This window comes from Arachis ipaensis, chromosome B07, assembly GCF_000816755.2.
Source record: "Arachis ipaensis cultivar K30076 chromosome B07, Araip1.1, whole genome shotgun sequence".
NCBI classification, from domain to species: Eukaryota; Viridiplantae; Streptophyta; class Magnoliopsida; order Fabales; family Fabaceae; genus Arachis; species Arachis ipaensis.
The window spans coordinates 119,467,676-119,492,922 of record NC_029791.2 but is presented as its reverse complement, the minus strand read 5'-3'; the positions used below and the strand labels follow the sequence as shown (position 1 = coordinate 119,492,922).

The 25,247-nt window shown below is 34.3% G+C and overlaps 2 protein-coding genes across 2 annotated transcripts; both read left to right on the top strand.

Annotated features, from left to right (window-relative positions):
- LOC107606079 (probable N-succinyldiaminopimelate aminotransferase DapC) lies at nucleotides 109-2,663 on the top strand (the record flags this gene model as incomplete). The annotated part of the gene is given in 3 exon segments (XM_016308042.2): nucleotides 109-435; nucleotides 1,300-2,026; nucleotides 2,028-2,663. Coding segments are annotated over 3 exon segments (1,282 nt in total), but the record flags the coding sequence as incomplete, so codon positions are not given.
- LOC107606078 lies at nucleotides 20,245-22,360 on the top strand. The gene is made up of 3 exons (XM_016308041.2): nucleotides 20,245-21,594; nucleotides 21,670-21,898; nucleotides 21,986-22,360. The coding sequence occupies exons 1-3, from the start codon at nucleotides 20,666-20,668 to the stop codon at nucleotides 22,148-22,150; spliced, it is 1,323 nt and encodes a 440-aa protein (XP_016163527.1). The 5' UTR covers nucleotides 20,245-20,665; the 3' UTR covers nucleotides 22,151-22,360.

Genomic DNA, 25,247 nt, shown 5'->3' with positions numbered 1-25,247 from the left:
GGTATACTCCCGAGGGGACTTGGGCCTAAGTATATTTATGTCAAAAGTCCAAAATGTCATTTCCATTGTACTCCAAAAAAAAAGTGCATTAGTTTGATGAAAGGAAAAGAAGTTGACCCCCAAAGCTATCATCATCATTCATCATCCAGTGTCCACTGAAATGATGTAGGAAACCAATGAACAAAATTTGGAATCAAATTCCATTAAAATCAGTAATTTAGTATGCAGGTTCATTGTACCTGCACTCACCCACCCATGAGATTTGCGCCTTCTTCTTCTTTTCCCAAATTCATTGGCTTTTCAAAGCATTTCCACACTCTTATTGCTCCTTCTTCCCCAAAGTTATCGCCTTTCGTTCTTGCTGCCACCATGTCCACCGACACTCTTCCCACTCAGAATCACACCACCGCCACCACCACCCAACGTCCTTTGCAGGTTACACCTATCACTTCTTTTTTTTTTCTTTTTCTTTTTCAGATCGTTTTATTATATCTGCTCCAATTGTTCAGCTAGTTTGATTTCCTTGATGCAATTGTATTTCACATCATGATGCAGTGTTTCTTTGCATTGGTCTTTTGTGTGTCTTTCTGAATTGCTTAATTTTATGGTAAAAAGTTTGTAATTTGGTACAACTTAGTTTGTTGGAAGATGCTATTATGATTAGCTTGTTAAACCTTCCTAATCAAGATGCAATGTCCTAGTAGATTGAGTAGAGCTTGTAATGGGGGAAGAGTTTGGCTTTGTTTTCTTGTTTGTAAACTACCTAGTCATGGTTTATGTGGAACAGGAAAAGAAGAATGCTGATGACTTAGCTCTTAAAAGATATTATATTTTTCTTAAGATATCTCAATTATGATAAAAAAAAAAGTTTGGTTTGCGGATCTGAGTTCCATTTAAGTGTTTGTCGCTAGTCAATGGGTTGCTGCAAACACAAGGCGGGATTCAAACCTCCAACACTTACTTATGTGGACTAGTGAGTTAACCACTAGTCCAACCCAACTTGGTTCTCAATTATGATAAATTAGTTTGTGAAAGATCAACATTCTTACAAACTAGTTCCTAAACAACAAATTGCTAATAAATTAGTTATTAGTCCCTAAAAAAGGTCGTTTGATAACACTAAAAAGCTCAGTATTGAGTACCATATTAGGGACTAATTTATCAGTGTTTTGATAGCTGAGGGGTCAAATTGGTGATTGTCCTGCAAAAATATGAAAGATACAAAAAGTAAATAAATAAAAATGATAGCACTGCCAGCTGTTGTATCTGATGCTTGCTAATTATGTATTTGTTTGTTAGGTTGCAAAGCGCTTAGAGAAGTTCAAAACAACAATCTTCACCCAAATGAGTAGTCTTGCAATCAAACATGGAGCCATAAATCTTGGTCAAGGATTTCCCAACTTTGATGGTCCAGATTTTGTGAAGGAAGCAGCGATTCAGGCAATCAGGGATGGCAAAAATCAGTATGCCCGTGGCTATGGAATTCCGGACCTGAACCTTGCCATTGCTGAGAGATTTAAGAAAGATAGCGGACTTGTGGTGGACCCTGAAAAGGAAGTTACAGTTACATGTGGGTGCACTGAAGCAATTGCTGCAACTATATTAGGATTGATAAACCCTGGCGATGAGGTTATTGTGTTTGCTCCCTTTTATGATTCTTATGAAGCTACTTTATCCATGGCTGGTGCAAATATAAAATGCATCACTTTGCGCCCTCCGGAATTTGCTGTCCCAATCGAAGAATTGAAGTCAGCCATGTCGAAGAATACTCGTGCCATTATGATAAATACTCCTCACAATCCTACCGGAAAGATGTTCACCCGAGAGGAACTCGATTCCATTGCATCTCTTTGCATTGAGAATGATGTTCTTGTTTTTAGTGATGAAGTCTATGATAAGTTGGCATTCGATATGGAGCATATTTCACCCGCTTCATTACCTGGCATGTTTGAGAGGACAGTGACTATGAACTCCTTGGGAAAGACATTCTCCTTAACAGGATGGAAGATCGGGTGGGCCATAGCACNGCAGAAGCTCTTAGAGCACCAGAGTCTTACTATGTGGAGCTAAAGAGAGATTACATGGAAAAGAGAGCTATTTTGGTGGAAGGATTGGAATCTGTTGGCTTTAAGGTATTTCCATCAAGAGGAACCTATTTTGTGGTTGTAGATCACACGCCTTTCGGACTGGAAAACGATGTAGCATTTTGTGAGTATCTAATTAAGGAGGTTGGGGTGGTGGCGATTCCTGTCAGCGCATTTTGCTTGGATCCAGAAGACGGAAAGAATCTTGTCAGGTTTACTTTCTGCAAGGATGAGGGAACACTGAAGGCTGCAGTTAAGAGGATGAAGGAGAAGCTTAGAAAATGATCCTATTGCATGATCAAGTAATGTGATGTGAAATCATTACAAAAGTGTTGAGTTGTAGTAACTTCTGTCTTCTGGTTTATTGAATTATATGCTTGGCTATCTAGTCACAGGTCCTCATAAGCTGGTAATTCATGTTGTTCAGAGTTCATCTAACATTTTTGGTTAGGGGTAGTTTATTCTTTTTCATGTTTTCATGGATCTTATCCCCTGCCCCCAAGCCTTTTCCCCCCTTGTTTTGGATGTAATGTAGGGAATAAATAATAATATGGATGATGATATTTTGATATTGGGGTATTGGCAAATTTATTTTGAACTATGGCATACTAATTAATATTAAGATCTGAACATATTATTCAAATGGCAGGTAGATCTGAGGGAATTAGTTCAAGTTATTATGAGTTGAATATTGATTCAAAGAAATGATTGCCAAACCCTAATTGAGGAAAGCAAATGATGAATTGTAGTAATGGGGCCTAGAAGAAAAAGAACAAACTAATGGATAAGGATGAATTGTTTTTGTCTGTAGTTTGTGCATGCTAGAAGAAAACAATAGCCCTAAATATAGGTAAATCATACAATTTAGTAATGTATATAAAATGTATTATACAAGGAAGAAAAAAAAAGGAAGAAAAAACTAAATTGTCAATTATTAGGATGCAATAATTAGACATATACTGACCTAGTGATGAATCATAGTTAGGAAGAATGAAAATGAAAGGACAATGAAATAGAGATTATTTACATATAAATTGCTTGAGAAGACTTAAATTTGAGTGCAGTCTGAATCATATATAGTGTTTTATACAGGGATTAATGCCTGCAACCAATGTATCTGCAATGATTTGACAATACCTTAACTCTTCCATTTACTTATTCTTTTTGGGTCATCACTTAATTAGGGTAGTAGAATCATTATCAGTTAAGGGATTGCACTAAATCTTTGTGAATCGATCTGAAAAAAGAGAATGAGGATCAAGGTAAACTATAAAACTATAGCCTTGTCAGGCCCACCTTTTGGGCCCATTTAAGAGACAAAGTGGTTATACATGTGCTATGCTCTATACCTTAGGCCCATTTCGATTTAAATTATCTTGGTTTCTTGTTTGTACTTGGTATGGGAAGACACGATGAGGATCAGCAATGTTTGATTATCACAAGCTTCTACTCTATTATTATAACCACTGAATTTTATATTTGCTTATTTATTATCTTTTTCCTTGTGGCATTCATGCCATACAAAAATTGCTGATCATGCTCTAATTTTCTTTTCTCCCGTGTAGATAACAATTAAATTTCATGATTTTTTTTATGTAAGTTTAGGCCCACAAGTATCAATCTCATAATGAGGTATACTCAATTTGCGGCTTAGGTCTGGCCCACTGTAATTGCAAGATAAGGAGTAGGAGAAAAAAAGATTAAAATAATAATATCAAACATGACTTTGAGATCCACTTGTATTAGGCTATTTGCACAGCAAATTGAATATGACTAAAATTTTGATCTGATCCATATTAAAATTACCAGATTTAATATTTATATTTTTTAAATTTAGATCAGTTATATTTATGGATTAGATTAAATATCAAATATAAGATATAGGGTAAAAAATCATAATAAGCCAAGTCAAGAATCATGTAACGTAAATACGCCAAAACGAAAATCGTTTCAGTAATAAGCCAAATCATATTTTTATATAATTCGAACCATGCTGGTTCGAATTCTAAATATATATTTTTTAATTTTTAAATTATTAATTTTTTTAATAAATTTTTTTAAATAAATTATTAATTTTTTAACATCATAATTCGAATTATACAATGAATTACTGTGTGTAATTCGAATCAAGCTAGTTCGAATTAGTGTGTGCGTGTGTTTGTGTGTAATTCGAACCAAGCTGGTTCGAATTACGTGTATGCATGTGTTTGTGTATAATTCGAACCAAGCTGGTTCGAATTATGTAGAAATGGAATTCGAACCAGCCTGGTTCGAATTATATAAAAATATGATTTGGCTTATTGCTGAAACGATTTTCGTTTTGGCGTATTTACGTTACATGATTTTTTGAAAAAATATCTTTAAAAAAATTAGTTTTAATAAACAAATTTTGAAAAGCAAAATATTTACTAAATTATATCTACCGAATTTAATAAGAGTTAAGCTTAATTAGTTACTGAGATTTTCTTTTTTTTTTCCGTAAGATAATGAAATTTTGACAATATATAATTGAAAGAAAGGGATATATTCTATTTGATTTCGAATAAACAACTTTTAAAAAAAAATCTAAACCTAAATTAATTCGTGAAAAGCGTGAGAATAAAAATATAACTATACTTTTTTTTCTTCTGACTAATAATAAAATGATTTTGCAATATTTAAGTAAAGTTATTTAAATTAAAATATTTTTAATCATTTCTTTTCATTCAAGTCCTATATTTAAAGCGCCAATGAGTTATAGTTCAAATGATATAGTCTCTCGGCTAAGGATTCGATGGTCCCAGAACGTTTAGACCATTAAATGGTCTCAGAACAAAACATGTTTTTTAAGTTTTTTAACAACTGCTAAATAGTCCTTTTCTAATTTTAATTACAAATTAACCCCATATATTTTATTTAATTATAAAAATTATTTTTTATTTTATAAATTATTGTTTTATCATTCATCTATTATGTTTATTAACAATAAAAAACAAAAATAATAACGAATTAAATCTTCCATTGATCGTAATAAACTTTTTGGCGATCCCAATCGGTTAAAAGTTTATCTTTGATCCATGACATTCGTCCAGGGCTGTGAAATCGTGTTTCTTAGAAAATCAATCGATTGGATTAACAAAACAATCGATTGAATTTCAGGTTTCTCATAACTCAATCGATTGGACTACAGGTTATCACAAAACAATCGATTGAAAATTGTAAGGCACTATGGTTTTCGCAAAAATCAATCGATTGTTTATATTACCCAATCGATTGAACGATGACTAGAAGGTGGGTTTTTTATAATTCAATCGATTGTTTATATTACTCAATCGATTGAAAGCTTCAAAGCAACTTGAGGTCTCACAATTCAATCAATTGGGTCAATTCAATCGATTGGTTGTATTACCCAATCGATTGAAGTCATTAAAGCAATATGGATTTGCCCAATTCAATCGATTGGTTTTGTTACCCAATCGATTGAATTGTGTACTACGCCGTTTTCAATTTTCTTATCGTTTTTATAAATTATTATCTTATTATTCATCTATCTTATCTTTAAAATTCTATCTTCAATTCTATCTTACGATTGGATTCATTAGTAAATTAAGATTATTAGCTGTATTTTTTTAGTAGTAGCAATAACTACAGAATGTATATCGTATGACTTGGGGCTAAATTAACTTGTACTAACCTCATTTATTGCCATTCACTTTCTCCTGATTCTTGGTATATTTATATATATAGTGTATTTCCTAGTTAAGTTAAGATCCTCCTCATGCTACCAATCATAGTAGATTGTTGTTAGTTTTTAAATTTACCTCACTTTCATATTATGCATTTGTAATATGGATCAACTTCCTTAAATATTTTAGCACTAAAAACGTATAAAAGCTACTTGTAATTTTAACATAAATGCTAGTGGTAATTGATAAAAAACAGAAGAAATATTTAAATACATCTCAATGAAAACATAAATCTAGTCATCTAGAAGCACGACAATTTTATTCCTCTGCATCATTTTCTTCAATATGACAACTACATTATAGATCCTGTCAGCAACCTTCTCCACATATCCAAAGCAAGCATACCTCCAATTGTTTTTGAAATACAAAAACTCAATAATTACCCCAGAAACCAGTTACAAAGCCAATGGATACAATTGAGTAAAAAAATGCTTTTTCTAGCTGGTCATTTTTCCTATCTTCATCTTCATAGCCTTCAAAGGTAGGAACATGATGAGGACCATCACCGGGATAATATTTTGGGAGTGGAGCTCCACTGAGATATTGGTTACTAGTGTAGCTGAGTGGATCGTTCAAGGTTTGAAATTGATTTTCAATTGGAATTGATCCTGAAAGGTTGTTGTATGATAAATTCAAGTGACTTAACAAATTTAAGTCAATCATGTTTCTTGGAATAGCACCACTAAGATGGTTATGAGACAAGTCAATAGACTCTAATGACCTCATGTCTCCAATCCTTTCAGGAATCTTGCCTGACAAATTATTTTAAAAGAAATTGAGTCCAACCAATTTTGAAAGGAAAGATATTCCAGTAGGAATTGATCCAGATAAGAAGTTATTTGACAAGTCCAAGTTGACTACACAAAACAAAGTCATATCAATGTAATCAAGTTCTCTTTCTTTGATGACTTGCTTCATACCCTCTTGGTTCTACCAATCCAAATTCCCCTTATATGAAGAAATATATGAAGTTATTCCTGTAATATTGGCAATGCAATGAGGAATTGGGCCTATTAATTTATTTTCAGCAAGGTCCAAGATATGCAATGCATTAAATTGACAGAGGATTGAAGGAATGCCACTATATAACCAATTTCTTCTCATCTTAAGAAATTGGAGGTATGAAAATTCACTGCCATTCCAAGAAGGTATGAAATCTGACCGTTGATTCTCCCCAACATCTAATAATATCAAGTTTTTCATGTTTGACAAGAACGAAGGAAGTTTTCCTTGAAACTTGTTATTATTCAGATGCAGCCACTCCAATGATGAAAGATTTCAAATTGTGCTTGGAATTTTGTCAGATAACTTATTGTTGGAAATATCAAATCTGAACAAGAATTTGAGATTCCCCAATGAACTTGGCAACGAACCATTCATAAAGTTATCATTAAGAAGCAAGAACCTCAAGTTGGGTGTTCTGGGTTGAAGGATTTCAGGAATGGATCCAGTTATTCGATTACAAGACAGATCTAAGTACACGAGGCTCATAACCTGAGGCCACGAATTTATTAATCCATTCATTGTGCCTTGCAAGGAGTTTGAAGAAAGATGAAACAACTTCAAATTTTTTAGTTGACCTAGGTTTTGAGGAATAATACCACTCAAATTATTATAAAAAAGAAACATAAGACGTAGATCCACAAGTTTTACAAAACTGAGCGGTATTGATCAATTTAAAAAGTTAACTGCAAGACTTAACTTTCTCAATTTTGTCAAATTTTTCATAGAAAAAGGAATGGGACCGGAGAATGAATTATATGACAAATCAACTTCTATCAAATTTTTAAATTGTCCCAACTAACTGGGCAAAAGACCACCGAATTTATTCACATTCAATTGCAGGTACTCTAAAGCATAGCCATTACAGCTAGATAGAGTTCCTTTGTCATTGAAAGCCAATCCTTGACAATTGCTACCGGAAAAATCCAAGTATTTTAGATGATAAAAATTTTTCAAAATTGATGACAGAAAACCCTCTTCTATGGTAGTGACTGTGGAATTATTCAGAAAAAGATCAACACGGACAAGACTCTTTAACTCGCCTAACCACAATGGAAGTGAATTAAAGTGGTTGTTGAAAAGTCTAAGATGTGTGAGAAATGTCAAATTGCGTAAAGCATAATGAAGTGGACCATAAAGATGATTACTCTCAAGATTTAACTTAACAAGGTTTTCAAGCTTTCCCAACGGTACTATTGAACTCAGGCTGTTTTGACTGAAGTCAAGGGACCTAATGGAAGTCATATTCTGAAGAGTAGAAGGAAGTTCACCAGCAAAACCACAGCCCCTAAGAGATAGTATTTGAAGGTTATCAAAATGAGAAAACTATTGTGGCAGCCAAGTTAAATTCAGAGTAGAAGAAAGATGGAGCTCTTTAATGGAGGTCAGGTTTCTCAAAGGATCAAAGACTGTAATTCTGTTGGAAGACAAATCCAGTTTGACAAGATTGTGAAGATTGACTAACCATGAAGGTACAGAGTTTAGATCGTTGCCTGAGATGTCAAGGACTTTGATGGAAGTGGTGTTTTGAAAAGCATGTAGGACTGATGAATGGCAATTAAACAAATTTGATGCAAGACTGAGGAGTTGGAGACAAGTGAGATTTGTGAGAGGGAAATATGACACTTTTGCAAAGTTATAGTAAGATAGATATAAATGTAAGAGAGAAGGAAGCATGTTGAGTACCTTATACAGATTCATGGGGAGATCCATATCTTTCAAGTTAAGATATTGTAATGAGGAAAGTGGAGCAAGCCAAGTACTTGCAGTAAGGTTTTTGAAAGTGAAATCATCGAGATAAAGAGCACGCAAGTTGGTGAGGTTGCTAATACTGCTGCTGGGAATGGGAATAGCGTCGCCTTCTCCTCCTTGTAGAGAAAGATAGCGTAGGCGTTGCATAGAACCAAGGAATTCTGGAATGGGATGGATATAAAGTCTAGAAAGATCCAAATAAGTCAAATGTTGAAGTTCAGACAGATATGGATTAACATCTTTTAAAGCATCCATCACAGGGACAAATATCATCAACATCAGGCAGCAGTGGTTCTAAATTTGAATCAGTGAAAGAATCCGAACAGGAATCGTTGAGATCAAGCATGACAACATGTCGAGTGAGATTATTGTAGGCTATGCCTTCCCATTCACAGCAGTCATCATCGCCTTCCCAAGATTGAAGTTGTGGTTCCAAATAAATAGGATCCTCATCATAAAAAAAGTTCAAACATCCTTTGAAATTAAGGAGAGCCTGTCTTTCTGGCTAAAAGCAGGCATAGGAAGCTCTAATTTGAGTGATAAGTAGCACCACCACAACCACAGTAAGAGCAGTAGTGTTGCTAGAGTATTCTTTTCCTTTCATTTTTCACCAAGGAATTCAAACAAGTTAAGAAAGAAGCTATGCTCAAGGGTTTTTTCTCGGACTCTTTACTTTCAACAAGAGCCTAAAAGGCAAAGATATGTATGTAGTAGTGTTTGGTATAGAAAAAGAACTCCTCCAACCTCCACATTTATAGTGTGTCTAACTCTCACCAAAATCGTTAGTGCATGTGCGAGGAAATTTCTTAGAAATTTCATTGTCCACATTCATAGTGTGTCTAACTCTCACCAAAATCGTCATTGAATGTGCGAGGAAATTTCCTAGAAATTTCATTGCAACGAGTCAACGACACAAGCGGCGCTAGCTTAGGACTTGGAGTTTTCTAAAGAAAAGTCTTTCTAATTTACAATGTACTTTCTAGCTAGTATCCCTCACACTACATTGCTTAGTGGTTACCAGCTAGTATCTCTCACAGACGTGTTCGAGCACGTCCCTGGCCTCTCGGACGTGGCTCGCGTCGTCCAATTCAAGGGAATAATAGGCCAAGCAGCGTCCTCTTGGGCGTCTCTCATCTGGGACATTCTTCATATTTGGGCAATGCATGGATCCCCTTGGCTCTTGGGACGTGGCTCATGCTGACACAATTAAGTAAAGACTTTTGTTGCTATAATTCACTAGGATTGATTCCTTGCTGAATTTTTTCAGTTTTGGAAGGTTTTGAGATTTGAGAAGTAAGTTCTTGGTCTACGATTATTATATTTTTCGTGACTGAGATGTTGCCCTGATAACCACAAGGACGATAGTTCTCAGTGGTTAAAGAACTGACATTGTGATTCTTCTGACTCAGGAGTGAACATTTAGTGGGGTGTTTTGTTTTATTCATTATTTCTGTTTTGATGGAGCTACAGAATTTGGAGTTTATTTATTGGATAATTCTATGATGAAGAGATTTTTGAGTGGAGAGAATAAAAAGGAGTGTATAGATTTATTTTTAAAAAATAAAATGATACAGTCTCCTAGATAGCTATCTATCTATCTATGAGAGTGAATCTTCATCTTTTTACCATAGCATGCACTTTATTTATTTGTTTAATTATTTATTATCTTATTTTCAATTAGATTTTTTTTTTTTTTTGGGTTGGAGAGGTGGGTTGGCAATAGATATTGTGGTGTATTTGCTTATCTATTGATTATTGTTAGCAATGTAACGAAAAAATGTGGATCTAGGAAGAATCTTATATGTTTTGTTTCTTTTGTGTGTTATTTGGTTGTAGCTTGAGGAAGGAGGAAGGCAAGGGGGAATTTGAGGTTGTTTCCACCTGCGGATCATCCAACGTTGGAGTTTCACCTCCACACGATGATGCAGAAAATAGCTGCATCACTGCTTATGTAATTTGAGAAATGGGTGCTACAGGCGGAGTCTTCTGGAACCATTCTCAAGACACCACTGGATTCTCAAGCCGGTCTCAGCTCAGAGGAGGTCCATGTTTAGGTGTTCTGATTTTGTATTTTTGTTCATTTTTAGTGGTGTTATTTAATAGTGGACACTTTTTCCCTTTCTTTACCCTCTCTACTTGTTTTGTAGTTCAGTTTGATTGATCTTTAGTAATTTGTGGAAACGCAGGTTATCAAGGCCAAAAAGTGGAGACTTGAACGTGCACAGAAGACAATCAGTGACTATTGCTTGCTGGCTGGATCCCCAGTTGATGTTAATGCTCATTATTCTATCCTCCAATGCTCCAGCATATCAGAAGTAATCCCCAGTCAACCTACAAAGCTCCAATGCCGTAGAATAATGAGCATTAGCATCAACTGGGGATCCAGCCAGCAAGCAGTAGTCACCGATTATCTTCTGTGTACGTTCAAGTCTCCGCTTTTTGGCTTTGATAACCTGCGTTTCCACAAATTACCAAAGATCAATCAAACTGAACCACAAAACAAGTAGAGAGGGTAAAGAAAGGAAAAAAGTGTCCACTATCAAATATAAATAACACCACTAAAAATGAACAAAAATACAAAATTAAAACACCTAAACATGGATCTCCTCTGAGCTGAGACCGGCATGAGAATCCAGTGGTGTCTTGAGAATGGTTCCAAAAGACTCCGCCTGTAGCATCCATTTCTCAAATTCCATAAGCAATGATGCAGCTATTTCCTGCATCATCGTGTGGAGGTGAAACTCCAATGTTGGACGATCCGCAGGTGGAAACAACCTCAAATTCCCCCTTGCCTTCCTCCTTCCTCAAGCTACAACCAAATAACACACAACAGAAACAAAACATATAAGATTCTTCCTAGATCCACATTTCTCCGTTACATTGCTAACAATAATCAATAGATAAATAAATACACCACAATATCTATTGCCAACCCCCATCCAACCCAAAAAAAAAAATCTAATTGCAAACAAGATAATAAATAATTAAACAAATAAATAAAGTGCATGCTATGGTAAAAAGATGAAAATACACTCTCATAGATAGATAGATAGCTATCTAGGAGAATGTGCCATTTTATTTTTTAAAAATAAATCTATACACTCCTCTTTATTCTCTCCACTCAAAAATCTCTTCATCATAGAATTATCCAATAAATAAACCCCAAATTCTGTAGCTCCATCAAAACAGAAATAATGAATAAAATAAAACACCCCACTATATGTTCACTCCTGGGTCAGAAGAATCACAATGTCAGTCCTTTAACCACTGAGAACTATCATCCTTGTGGTTATCAGGGCAACATCTCAGTTACGAAAAATATAACATTCGTAGACCAAGAACTTACTTCTCAAATCTTAAAACCTTCCAAAACTGAAAAATTCAGCAAGGAATCAATTCTAGTGGATTATAGCAACAAAGGTCTTTACTTAATTGTGTCAGCGTGAGCCACGTCCCAAGAGCCAGGGGGATCCATGCATTTCCCAAACATGAAGGACGTCCCAGATGAGAGACGCCCAAGAGGATGCTGCCTATTGTTCCTTTGAATTGGATTGCGCGAGCTATGTCCTAGAGGCCAGGGACGTGCTCGAACACGTCTGTGAGAGATACTAGCTGGTAAGCACTAATGTAGTGTGAGGGATACTAGCTGGAAAGCACATTGTAAATTAGAAAGACTTTTCTTTAGAAAACTACAAGTCCTAAGCTAGCGCCGCTTGTGTCGTTGACTCATTGCAAGGAAATTTCTAGGAAATTTCCTCGCACATTCAATGACGATTTTGGTGAGAGTTAGACACACTATGAATGTGGACAATGAAATTTCTAAGAAATTTCCTTGCACATGCAATGACGATTTTGGTGAGAGTTAGACACGCTATAAATGTGGAGGCTGGAGGAGTTCTTTTTCTATACCAAACACTACTACATACATATCTTTGCCTTTTAGGCTCTTGTTGAAAGTAAAGAGTCAGAGGAAAAACCCTTGAGCATCGCTTCCTTCTTAACTTGTTTGAATTCCTTGGTGAAGAATGAGAGGAAAAGAATACTCCAGCAACACTACTGCTCTGGTTGTGGTGGTGCTACTCATCACTCAAATTGGAGCTTCCTATGCCTGCTTTTAGCCAGAAAGACAGGCTCTCCTTAATTTCAAAAGATATTTGAACTTTTTTGATGATGAAGATCTTATTTATTCGAAACCACAACTTCAATCTTGGGAAGGTGATGGTGACTGCTGTGAATGAGAAGGCATAGCCTGCGATAATCTCACTCAACGATCCATGTTCGGATTCCTTCACTGATTCAAATTTAGAACCACTACTGTCTGATGTTGATGATATTTGCCCCATGTGATGGATGCTTTGAAAGATGTTAATTCATATCTGTCAAAACTTCGACATTTGACTTATTTGGATCTTTCTAGACTTCATATCCATGCCGTTCCAGAATTCCTTGGTTCTATGCAACGCCTATGCTATCTTTCTTTACAAGGAGGAGAAGGCGACGCTATTCCCATTTCCAGCAGTAGTATTAGCAACCTCACTAACTTGCGTGCTCTTTTATCTCGATGATTTCACTTTCACCAACCTTACTGCAAGTACTTGGCTTGCTCCACTTTTCTCATTACAATATCTTGGTTTGAAAGATATGGATCTCCCCATGAATCTGTATAAGGTACTCAACATGCTTCTTTCTCTCTTACATTTATATCTACCTTACTGTAACTTTGCAAAAGTGTCATCTTTCCCTCTCACAAATCTCACTTGTCTCCAACTCCTTAGTCTTGCGTCGAATTTTTTTAATTACCATTCATCAGTCCTACATGCTTTTTAGAATACCACTTCCATCAAAGTCCTTGACATCTCAGGCAACGATCTAAACTCTGTGCCGTCATGGTTAGTCAATCTTCACAATCTTGTCAAACTGGATTTGTCTTCCAACAGAATTACAGTCCTTGATCCTTTGAGAAACCTGACCTCCATTAAAGAGTTCTATCTTTCTTCTACTCTTAATTTAACTTGGCTGCCACAATGATTTTCTCATTTTGATAACCTTCAAATACTATCTCTTAGGGGCTGTGGTTTTGCTGGTGAACTTCCTTCTACTCTTCAGAATATGACTTCCATTAGGTCCCTTGACTTCAGTCAAAATAGCCTGAGTTCAATAGTACCATTTGGGAAGCTTGAAAACCTTGTTGAGTTAAATCTTGAGGGTAATCAGCTTTATGGTCCACTTCATTATGCTTTACGCAATTTGACATTTCTCACACATCTTAGACTTTCCAACAACCATTTTAATTCACTTCCATCGTGATTAGGCGAGTTAAAGAGTCTTGTCCGTGTTGATCTTTTTCTGAATAATTTCACAGTCACTATCATAGAAGAGGGTTTTCTATCATCAATTTTGAGAAATTTATGTCATCTAAAATACTTGGATTTGTCTGATAGCAATTGTCAAAGATTGGCTTTCAATGACAAAGGAACTCTATCTAGTTGTAATGGCTATGCTTTATGGCACCTGCAATTGAATGTGAATAAATTCGGTGATCTTTTGCCCAGTTGGTTGGGACAATTTAAAATTTTGATAGAAGTTGATTTGTCATATAATTCATTCTCCGGTCCCATTCCTTTTTCTATGGAAAATTTGACAAAATTGAAAAAGTTAAGTCTTGCAATTAACTTTTTAAATGGATCAATACCGCTCAGTTTTACAAAATTTGTGGATCTACGTCTTATGTTTCTTTTTATAATAATTTGAGTGGTATTATTCCTCAAAACCTGAGTCAATTCAAAAATTTGAATTTGCTTCATCTTTCTTCAAACTCCTTGTAAGGCACAATGAATGGATTAATAAATTCGTGGCCTCAGGTCATGAGTCCCGTGTACTTAGATCTGTCTCGTAATCAAATAATTGGATCCATTCCGAAAAGCCTTCAACCCAAAACACCCAACTTGAGGTCCTTGCTCCTTAACGATAACTTCATGAATGGTTTGTTGCCAAGTTCATGGGGGAATCTCAAATTCTTGTCCAGATTTGATATTTCCAATAATAAGTTATCTGGCAAAATTCCAAGCACAATTTAAAATCTTTCATCATTGGAGTGGCTACATCTGAATAATAACAAGTTTCAAGAAAAACTTCCTTCGTTCTTGTCAAATATGAAAAATTTGATATTATTAGATGTTGGAGAGAATCAACTGTCAGGTTTCATACCTTCTTAAAATGGCAGTGAATTTTCATACCTCCATTTTCTTAAGATGAGAAGAAATTGGTTATATGGTGGTATTCCTTCAAGCCTCTGTCAATTTAATGCATTGCAAATCTTGGACCTTGTTGAAAATAAATTAGTAGGCCCAATTCCTCATTGCATTGCCAATATTACAGTAATGACTTCATATATTTTTTCATATAAGGGGGATTTCGATTGGTGGAACCAAAAGGGTGTGAAGCAAGTCATCAAAGGAAGAGAACTTGATTACATTGATATGACTTTGTTTTGTGTAGTCAACTTGGACTTGTCAAATAACTTCTTGTCTGGATCAATTCCTACTGGAATATCTTCCCTTACAAAATTGGTTGGACTCAATTTCTCCTACAATAATTTGTCAGATTCCTGAAAGGATTGGAGACATAAGGTCATTAGAGTCTATTGACTTATCTCATAACCATCTTAGTGGTGCTATTCCAAAAAGCATGATTGGCCTAAATTTTTTAAGTTACTTGAATTTATCATACAACAACCTTTTAAGATCAATTCCAGTTGAAAATCAATTTCAAACCTTGAATGATCCACTCAGTTACACTGGTAACCAATATCTCTGTGGAGCTCCACTCCCAAAATATTGTTCCGGTCCTCATCATGTTCCTACCTTTGAAGGCTATGAAGATGAAGATAGGGAAAATGACCAGTTAGGGAAAGTGTTATTTTACTCAATTGTATCCTTTGGCTTTGCAACTGGTTTCGGGGTAATTATTGGATTTTTGTATTTCAAAAACAATTGGAGGTATGTTTGCTTTGAATATGTGGAGAAGGTTGCTGACAGGATCTATGATGCAGTTGTCATAAAAAAATGATGCAGAGAAATAAGATTGTCGTGCTTCTAGATGATTAGATTTGTGTTTTCATTGAGATGTATTTAAATATTTCTTCTGTTTGTCATCAATTACCACTAGTATTTATGTTAAAATTGCAAGTAGCTTTTATACGTTTCTAGTGCTAAAATATTTAAGGAAGTTGATCCATATTACAAATGCATAATATGAAAGTAAGGTAAATTTGAAAACTAACAACAATCTACTATGATTGGTAGCATGAGGAAGATCTTAACTTAACCAGGAAATACACTATATATATAAATATACTAAGAATTAGGAGAAAGTGAATGACAATAAATAAGGTTAGTACGAGTTAATTTAGCTCCAACTCATATGATATACATTTTTGTAGTTATTGTTACTACTAAAAAAAATACAGCTAATAATCTTAATTTGCTAATGAATCCAACCGTAAGATAGAATTGAGGATAGAATTTTAAAGATAAGATAGATGAATAATAAGATAATAATTTATAAAAACGATAAGAAAATTGAAAACGGCGTAACCAATCGATTGAATTGGGCAAATCCATATTGCTTTGATGACTTCAATCGATTGGGTAACACAACCAATCGATTGAATTGTGAGACCTCAAATTGCTTTGAAGCCTTCAATCGATTGAGTAATATAAACAATTCGATTGAATTATAAAAAACCCACCTTCTAGTCATCGTTCAATCGATTGGGTAATATGACCAATCGATTGATTTTTGCGAAAACCATACTGCCTTACAATTTTCAATCGATTGTTTTGTGATAACCTGTAGTCCAATCGATTGAGTTATGGGAAACCTGAAATTCAATCGATTGTTTCGTTAATCCAATCCATTGATTTTCTAAGAAACACGATTTCAAAGATAAACTTTTAACCGATTGGGATTGCCAAAAAGTTTATTACGATCAATGGAAGATCTAATTTGTTATTGTTTTTATTTTTTATTGTTAATAAACATAATAAATGAATGATAAAATAATAATTTATAAAATAAAAAAATAATTTTTATAATTAAATAAAATATATGGAGTTAATTTGTAATTAAAATTAGAAAATGACTATTTAGCAATTGTTAAAAAACTTAAAAAACATGTTTTGTTCTGGGACCATTTAATGGTCTAAACATTTTGGGACCATCGAATCCTTAGCCTAGTCTCTCCATACTTATCTAAGAGGTCGCAGATTCGAGTCTCCCTATCTTTGATAAAAAAAAAAATCCTATTTTAAAGCTTAAAATACTTATTTTGGATATGGTAGGGTATTTCAATTATTTTTCTATAATGGCTCAAAGCCTCAAACTCTATGAAAAAGAGTTCTCACAAATTGACCACACAAAAGAAAAAAAAAGAAATAAAAATAAAGATAATTAATTTATGGTTTGTAGCTATGCTTTCTATTGGCTAGCCATTAATGTACAATTCTCAAATGCTCAGTGAGTAATAATTATGGTTAACCTTGAACCACTTGCAAACTTGTGTTTGGTGATAATTAGAACTAGTATTGTAACATTTTAGGAGTAATTGAATTTATGAAAATATTTGATAAAAAAAAGAATTAGTTAAAAATTAACCAGAATTTATCTTATTTTATTTTCATTAATTGCTGTAATATTTAAATGTTAAATAAGATAAGTTCTGCCTATTTTTTTTGTCTCTCTAGCATTACCATTTAATTTTTTAGAGGTTGATTTGCACTATATTTTAAAATAGCTTAATTGGTCAGAATTTATTTTATTTAATATTTATTAATTATAATTAATATAAATAAAAATTTTAATTAATAAATATTAAATAAGATAAAATTTGACTATTTTTTGTCTCTTTAATATTACTGTTTATTTCTTTGTTGCTATTATCGTAATTCAATTTTTCAAGAACCTAAAATTAGGAGTGTAAAGATACCAAGTGAATCAATCACTTATAATGGAAACATTTGCTAAAGAACTAACGTAATTAATGGCATTCTCTTAAGTTAGGAATTATTAACACACGTACTTTTTCTTTATGAGAAAGCACCATCTAATTTCAACAAAGTATTAATATATTTTATTTGAAAAGAAAATTTGTCTGAATTAATCCCAAGTCAGAGGAAGGTAGCAACAAGTACTACTATAGATCTTTGTTAATTAATAGTAATTGTTGTTTAAATGCATTTAATGTGCGTTAATTATTTAGTGCGCTTTGAGCTAGCTATATTGCAGGCAAGTTGATGAAACATGAAAAAAAGAATATCATCATCAAGAACTGAAAGTTGAATATCCTCCAATCAGAAAAATAATAATCGGTTCTTACTTCTTAGGGATGACAATCGTAAGGAATGATGTAACATATATATATATATATTATTAAAGTTTGTGTTTTTTATTGTTGTTAATTATAAATTTTTATTTTTAAAAATAAAATTTTTAATAATTTTTTAAATTAAATTAGTTAAATTTTGATTTAACTATTAAATTAGTTATTTTAATATTTTATCAATTTTTTGACCAATTCAATTTTCAAAACCTTGAAAATAACAGAAAGTCTTTGAGACATTGAATTGACAAAAAGACTCCTATCAAAGACATTACAAAAACTAAAGAAATTTTGTTTTTTTTTACGGTTGAACTTTTTTCGTTCATATCTTAAAATGAGATTCATTTCTAAACCTAATTAATCATGATTTTAAAAATTGCCATTTACAATTCTTGATGAAGAAATTAAATCAAGTCACGTCTTTTCAATTCTGGTTGCTAGCTGCACATAATAAAGTAGCTGAAATTCCCAAATGATTTGTGTATGTTAGTCATTGCTTGGCATAATTGACTTAGTAACATCAATGTTATTCACCGAAAAAATATATAAAATGGTAAATGATTGAAGGATGATAAATTAGTGATGTACAATAATTGACTAAGCAATTTTTTTTTTCAATGTCCAAACGGCACATTAATAAATTAAAGAAGGAAATTAATTCATGTGATAGGAAGAATAATAATCCAACACATTCACCACCTTGTTTGGTTGACGTCAATCGATTATTACACGAATTTAAATTAATTAAACATGTACTGATTTGAGTGATTTCACCGTCGTCGCACATGAGGAAGTAACAAAAGAATTTCATTTATTTAAATGATGAAAATTAAAGAGGGGATAAGAACAAATAGCCAACTATACAGATTATAAATAAATAGTTAATTAGTAATAATGTTCAATGCATGCACCCACTTATGTTTCATTCGGAATGTTCAGCCATGCCTTTCTACCTTTACCTTTGGTTGAATAGCACAGTAGAAAACATTGAACTTGATTATCATTAGAATTATACATTACATAAACGAAGGAGGAATACATTTGGCTTCTACATAAAAAGCAAATAATGACATGAATGGATGAATGTAACTTGTTCTCTCTCTTATATTATAGATCTCCTTACTTTGTCTTGTATCTGATTTGGTGTTATTTGCATGTTAATTCACTTGTTTATTTTTATTATATATGTGTAAAAATAATAAAAATAAAATTAAGATGGTAAGTGTTTTGTAATTTAATTATGATGTATCGACTTTAAAATTTTAGAAATAATATTTTTTATGAATTATATATAATATAGATATAGAAGTTCTTATATAATTTTTGCATTAAAAATAAAAATTTTATTAATGTTTGTTTTCATCAAGTCAATCCTAAACAAACGTGTTATATGGTTGAACCGCTTGGAGAGAAAATCTATTTCCTTTAAAGTTAATATTTTTAATATTTATTTTTGCATTTAATGTATTATAGAAGAAATAAGTAATAAAAATACGACTTGATCATCATGTCCCACAAAACACCAAGATATATAACATTTTAATTACAATTAAGTTATTTTCTAACAGGCAATTAAATTGTTAATTACATATAACATGCATCCAGTTCAATAAATGATCAGCTGATTGAACTAATCTTACAATATTTTGACTAGTAGATTTCCTATTCGATTTTGATAATTGTGGTTGAAAGTATAATCATATTGATCATCCTGAGTATTTGACAAAAATTGAGCAAACAAGAAGGAGAAAAATATCTATTATTCATCCAGAGAAGTAGAAGAAACACACAACTTGATATTTGGTCCCTTGTATTGATATGAATAGTAGTTGAATACAAAAAAAAATGATGCTTTTTTTTCAAAAAAAGAATCTGGATGATAATATAAACCATACAGATAAAGAGGCGCCAAGGCATGCAAATTCCATTACTAACCAAAATGGAAATTTCTCTTGTATGATTCTAAAAGAGAACCTTCACTAGCTTTTAACTTGTTTGCGATGAATAATGTTGAGATTAATAAAACAATGAACGAGTCGCATGCTAAAAAGATTATTCCCAACCATATTAATATTTAAAAAATATATAAATATAAAAAAGAGTGTGACGGCACGTGCCGGCCTGGTACAGTGAGTAAAGCGAAAAGGCACGGCATCGAATAAATCTAAGATCCGACGACCACATCTCCCCGTCAAGACCGGGGACCTCGATTAATCCAACGGCCACCAAGGCATGTCCAGAATCATGAGAATCCAACGGCTCAATTTCAACCTGAGTCCCCTTGTATCGCCCCATAAATACACCAACCCACACATCTCACGCCCCCTTCGTTTTTACTCCTAACCTTCACTCCCACCTTCCAAGCAACTCAATTTCCCCATTTCCCCAACTATTTATTAAAAAAAAACATAAATTAAAATAAAGAAAGAGAAGAAAGTTGATATTTGAAAATTTTTTATTCTGAATTCCAGCTTTTTACGTTAGCGAGTGTCTTTGTGTGTGGGTGTGGCCGCCGTGAAATGTTGCCCGCGGCTGAGAGCAGGAGGCCCATCGTCATAAGAATATCCCGGTACCGGAGACGCCAGTGAGAAGAAGATCCAACGGCCAAGATTGATTTTTGATTTGATTGATTTGATCGGATTCTGGAGTCTGAGTGAGTGAGTGAGTGAGAGAGAGAGAGAGCGTGGGACCCACCCACCAAAAAGAAGAAGAAGGGGAAAAAAATGGAAACGGCGCCTCAGAAGAGCCAGGCGAAGCTCACCCGAACCCAATCGTCGCTCCTCCGATCTTCCCCCACCATCCGATCCTCCATCCAGAGCCTCTCCTCCGTGAACGAAGAAGACCTCCTCCTCCAAGAACACCACCACGACGACGACGACGAAGACGAGAAGAAGAAGAGCACGAAGCCCAGGGCGGGCGGGCCTGGGCTAGGGCGACGGCGACTGTCCACCCAGGCCCTGGCGGTTGCGTCTGTGGGGTTCCTGGCGGCGTGCTCGGTGTTCCTGTACGTGTTCTACTTCTTCTTCTACGAGATCCCAACCTCGGAGAACGTGCTTGGAGCTCTGATCTTCATCGCGGTGGCGCTTTACTTGGTATCGAAGAACAAGAGGCTGATAAACCGTTCCTTTTCAGGTCTGAAGCAGTCGTGGGAGGAGAGCGTGAAGCGGTTAGGGTTGTCGAAATCCCCGGAAGGTTGTTCGAAACCGGTTCAGTGGTTCATAGGGGAAACAGGGAAAAGAGGAAAAGAGAGCATCAAGAACAGCAAGAAGAAGAAGAAGATAGTTCGGGAAGGGGTAGAGTTCTACAGCAATGGGGATTTCTACGAGGGGGAGTTTCACATGGGGAAGTGCAACGGCAGTGGGGTTTATAACTACTTCGTGAACGGCAGGTATGAGGGCGACTGGGTGGATGGCCGTTACGACGGTTACGGGATTGAAAGCTGGGCGCGTGGGAGCCGTTACAGGGGCAAGTATAGACAAGGCTTGAGGCATGGCTTTGGTGTCTACAGATTCTACACCGGCGATTCTTATGCCGGAGAGTGGTGTAACGGTCAGAGCCATGGTGTTGGTGTTCAGACTTGTGCTGATGGCAGCTGTTACATTGGCCAATTCAACTATGGTGTCAAGCATGGACTCGGTTGTTACCATTTTAGGTAACTTTCTTGTTCTCACTGCTCTGCTTTTTTTCTTAATTGTATAGAATTTTGACAATTTCTATCCTTGTGTAGAAATGGGGATAGGTATGCAGGGGAGTATTTTGGAGACAAAATCCATGGATTTGGTGTATACTACTTTGCCAATGGACACTGCTATGAAGGAGCATGGCATGAGGGACGCAGGCAAGGTATCGGAACTTACACCTTTCGAAATGCCGACCGGAGATGCGGTGAATGGGATGCTGGCAGCCTCAAGCATCCTCTGCCACCACACTCTGATGCCGTCCTTCGAGCACTTCAGGTATTCAATTCATTCAATCGTCCTGCTGTTTCCCTCCAAATAAACTTGCTGTTTTTTTTCCTTATCTATGTGTTTCTCTAATTGCAGGCTGCAAGGAAAACGGCCGATACCGCGATTAACCTTAGGCGCGTCGACGATGAGGTGAACAAAGCAGTGATAGCTGCTAACAGGGCTGCCACGGCGGCTAGAGTAGCCGCCGTGAAAGCTGTTCAGAACAGAATGGATGGACAATTTTGCGATACTGATGTCTAAGAATTAGGGTATTAGCTTTTTGTTATAGAATTGTAAATTTTCCTTTTTACTAATTCTGAGTACTTATTTCTTAAGGTGTCACCCCGGATAGCAAAAGCTTGCTGGAGGTTGATCATAGTCATCCCTTTTCTTTTTTTTGGTCTTTTTCAGATGTTTGTAACATGTACATAACCATGTAAATCAAATCAATGAAAGATGAATTTTCTAACATTTTCACTGTGAGGCAACATCCTAAGTGAGCATTGGTTCATACATTGCCAGTTTTCCCTGTCTTACATGTTAAAAATAACATGGTGCTAAGTTATCAGTGTAAGATTGATCCTTATTGAGAGAATGCAAAGAATAATGGGGGTGCCCATACCCTGATTCCACCCAAATTGTTGACACAAGAAGGCACAAGGATATGAAGGTGATAAACTTCAACTACTCCCAATGAAGAGTCAAAAACCACCCATCACCATAAATAAAGAAAGAAATAATGTCTGCTTATATCTATGCAACTCTATTATTACATGTTGTTCAAGATAGTAAACATTAGCATTAGGCAAAGGCCATTTCATTTTACTTAGATAGAATAAAGTTACAAGAGGAGGAAAACAAAAATGCATGACATTATAAGAATCCATGTGCGCTCTCCTCATGTAGGACAATGACATGAATTCTCTTTTCAATTATTTATATCTAATCCCAGATTCAAATCTGTGATTAAACTTTTCTGCTCAACGACTCCACATGCAACTCAGAAAAGTCCAACAAGGAAAAGTGACTCTTGTTAACTGTCTAAGCAGGGGTCAATACCATAATTAACCTTTTATATATCTCTTGATTTTTTTATTTAGATGTTTTTATGGCTTAAAACAAAAATCTAACTATTTACAAAATATCACGTGGATATAATCACAACTGACCACACACAAAAAAAAAATCAATCAAAGTGTGACTTGTAAGTTATGGAAAATGATCCTCTCCATTTTTTTAACAATTGATAGAATATAGTGTCATCTATCACCTTTGATTTTATAAGTGGGACCAGAAATAAATAAAAGAGAGAGAACAATGAATAATTAAATTGAACACTGGATACCATTCAATTTTTTTTTTATTGAAAAGAATTCACTCCTGTAAGTTATAACTAATTTAAACTCACATTTCAAAGGTGATTTTTTAACCATTATTAGTACAATTTCGATGATATTTTAAAACACTTGAAAAATATTTATTCTACTACAACTATATTCATTCTACTATAACTATATTAAAGTTACCAAATAAGGAAGATTTTACAATAAAAAGTACAAACTTTAAATTTTTATCTAATAATAACTATAATATATGTTGTTAAAACATATATTAACTACACTCATTTATAACGATGGTGGCTCTTAGGAAAATGATATCATATGTAAACTATAATTACAATCGAAATAGCTAGAGTTAATACTTAATTTGACTTTTAAATTCAATTGACTCCTAAAATTACTATTAACTCTCAATTTGACTTCTAAAATTTACAATAATAACTCACATTAGTTTTTTAGTTGATTTCTATGACTGGCATATTAATTTTGTATGTTAATTTGTTAAGATTTGAATTTTTTGCCTAAATTACTAAGACTTATTAAATCTCTTAAAAAATTGATTGATTCTCCAATATCTTTTTGAAGATGACAATAACAAATTTAATTTGTAAATTTTGCAGCTCTAAAAGGAATAATCAAACTTTTAAAATTCTAATAAATTTTTATCATATAGAATCTGGATAAAAAATCTAAATCTTCAACACATGATTAACAAAGTTTAGTTAATTACAATGTAACTTTTGAAATCTAATTTAAATTCATTAAATTTTAAGAATCAAATTGAATTTTACTTTAAATTTAAAGAACCAAATTGTATATTACTTAGAAATAGGTGCAACTATTGAAGGAGGAATTGTGAATTTGTGATTTGAATTGGTAAGTACTAAGTTGTATTTAATTGGTGTGGTCGCCAAGGTAGGGGGTCAGGTTCTGAGCAATACACAAGGCACACCAATAAACAAGTCTCTGTGTGTTTCTTTTCTTTTTAATTTAACCGGTCAAAGTTTCTTGAAGAATCCCCATAAAATTTTATAGTCTCCTCCTAACTATGCTCTGCTCCCATGCCATTATACGAGGCAATGCACATTGGAATACCATTCAGCTCCAACTTTATTTAAAAGGCTTAATTTGCTAAAAAAAACTTTATATATGGAAGATATCATAAAAATTAGTTGGTAAATTTTCCTTGACTTGTTTATTTAGAAAGTACCATCTTTTTTACTTAAGAGTTTTTCTTTTTTCCTTCTCAAATCCATTGTGCATGCCTTTCGTGTGTGCACGCGCACTTGTTTATTGTCACATGAGCCATGAAAGTTTCTAAGTGCTTTATCTTAAAAAGCTTTCGTATTACTTGCTTTACAAGATCTTATAAATAATAGTATTAGTTCAGCGAGATTTGCATATTATTTAATGTGAACATATTATTATTATTATTCCAAATTAGGGGTGGCAATGGGTAGGGTATGGTAGGGTTTGGATCCAACCCTAACTCTACCCGCGGGTTGAGATTTTTATATAAACTCAATCTTACTCTACTCGCGGGTTGAGAATATCCCAACCCTAACCTTACCCGCTCTTAACTCGCGGGTACCCGACTCTATCTGTGGGTTACAAAAAATATACAACATTATTATATAACTTGATGATAATTTAAAATAGAATTGATTTTATGTAAAAAAAAATTAAATTATCAATTAATAATTTTCTTTTAGTGGCTAAGGATCTTTTGCATTTAGTGAGAGGTCTTTAATTCAACATCCACTTAAAACATATTTTTATATAAGTATATAATATAAATATATATAAAGTGCGGGTTGGTCGGGTAGGGTTGAAACTCAACCCGCACCCTACCCGACCCGTACGAAAACCCTATCCGCACCCTACCCTACTCCGCTGCGGATTGGATTAACAACCCTACCCGAACGGGTGGAATCAGGTTGGTGGATACCTGCAGGTAGGGTACATATTGCCACCCCTATTCCAAGTGTCACCACAAGAGAAAGTGCTCATTTTTTATT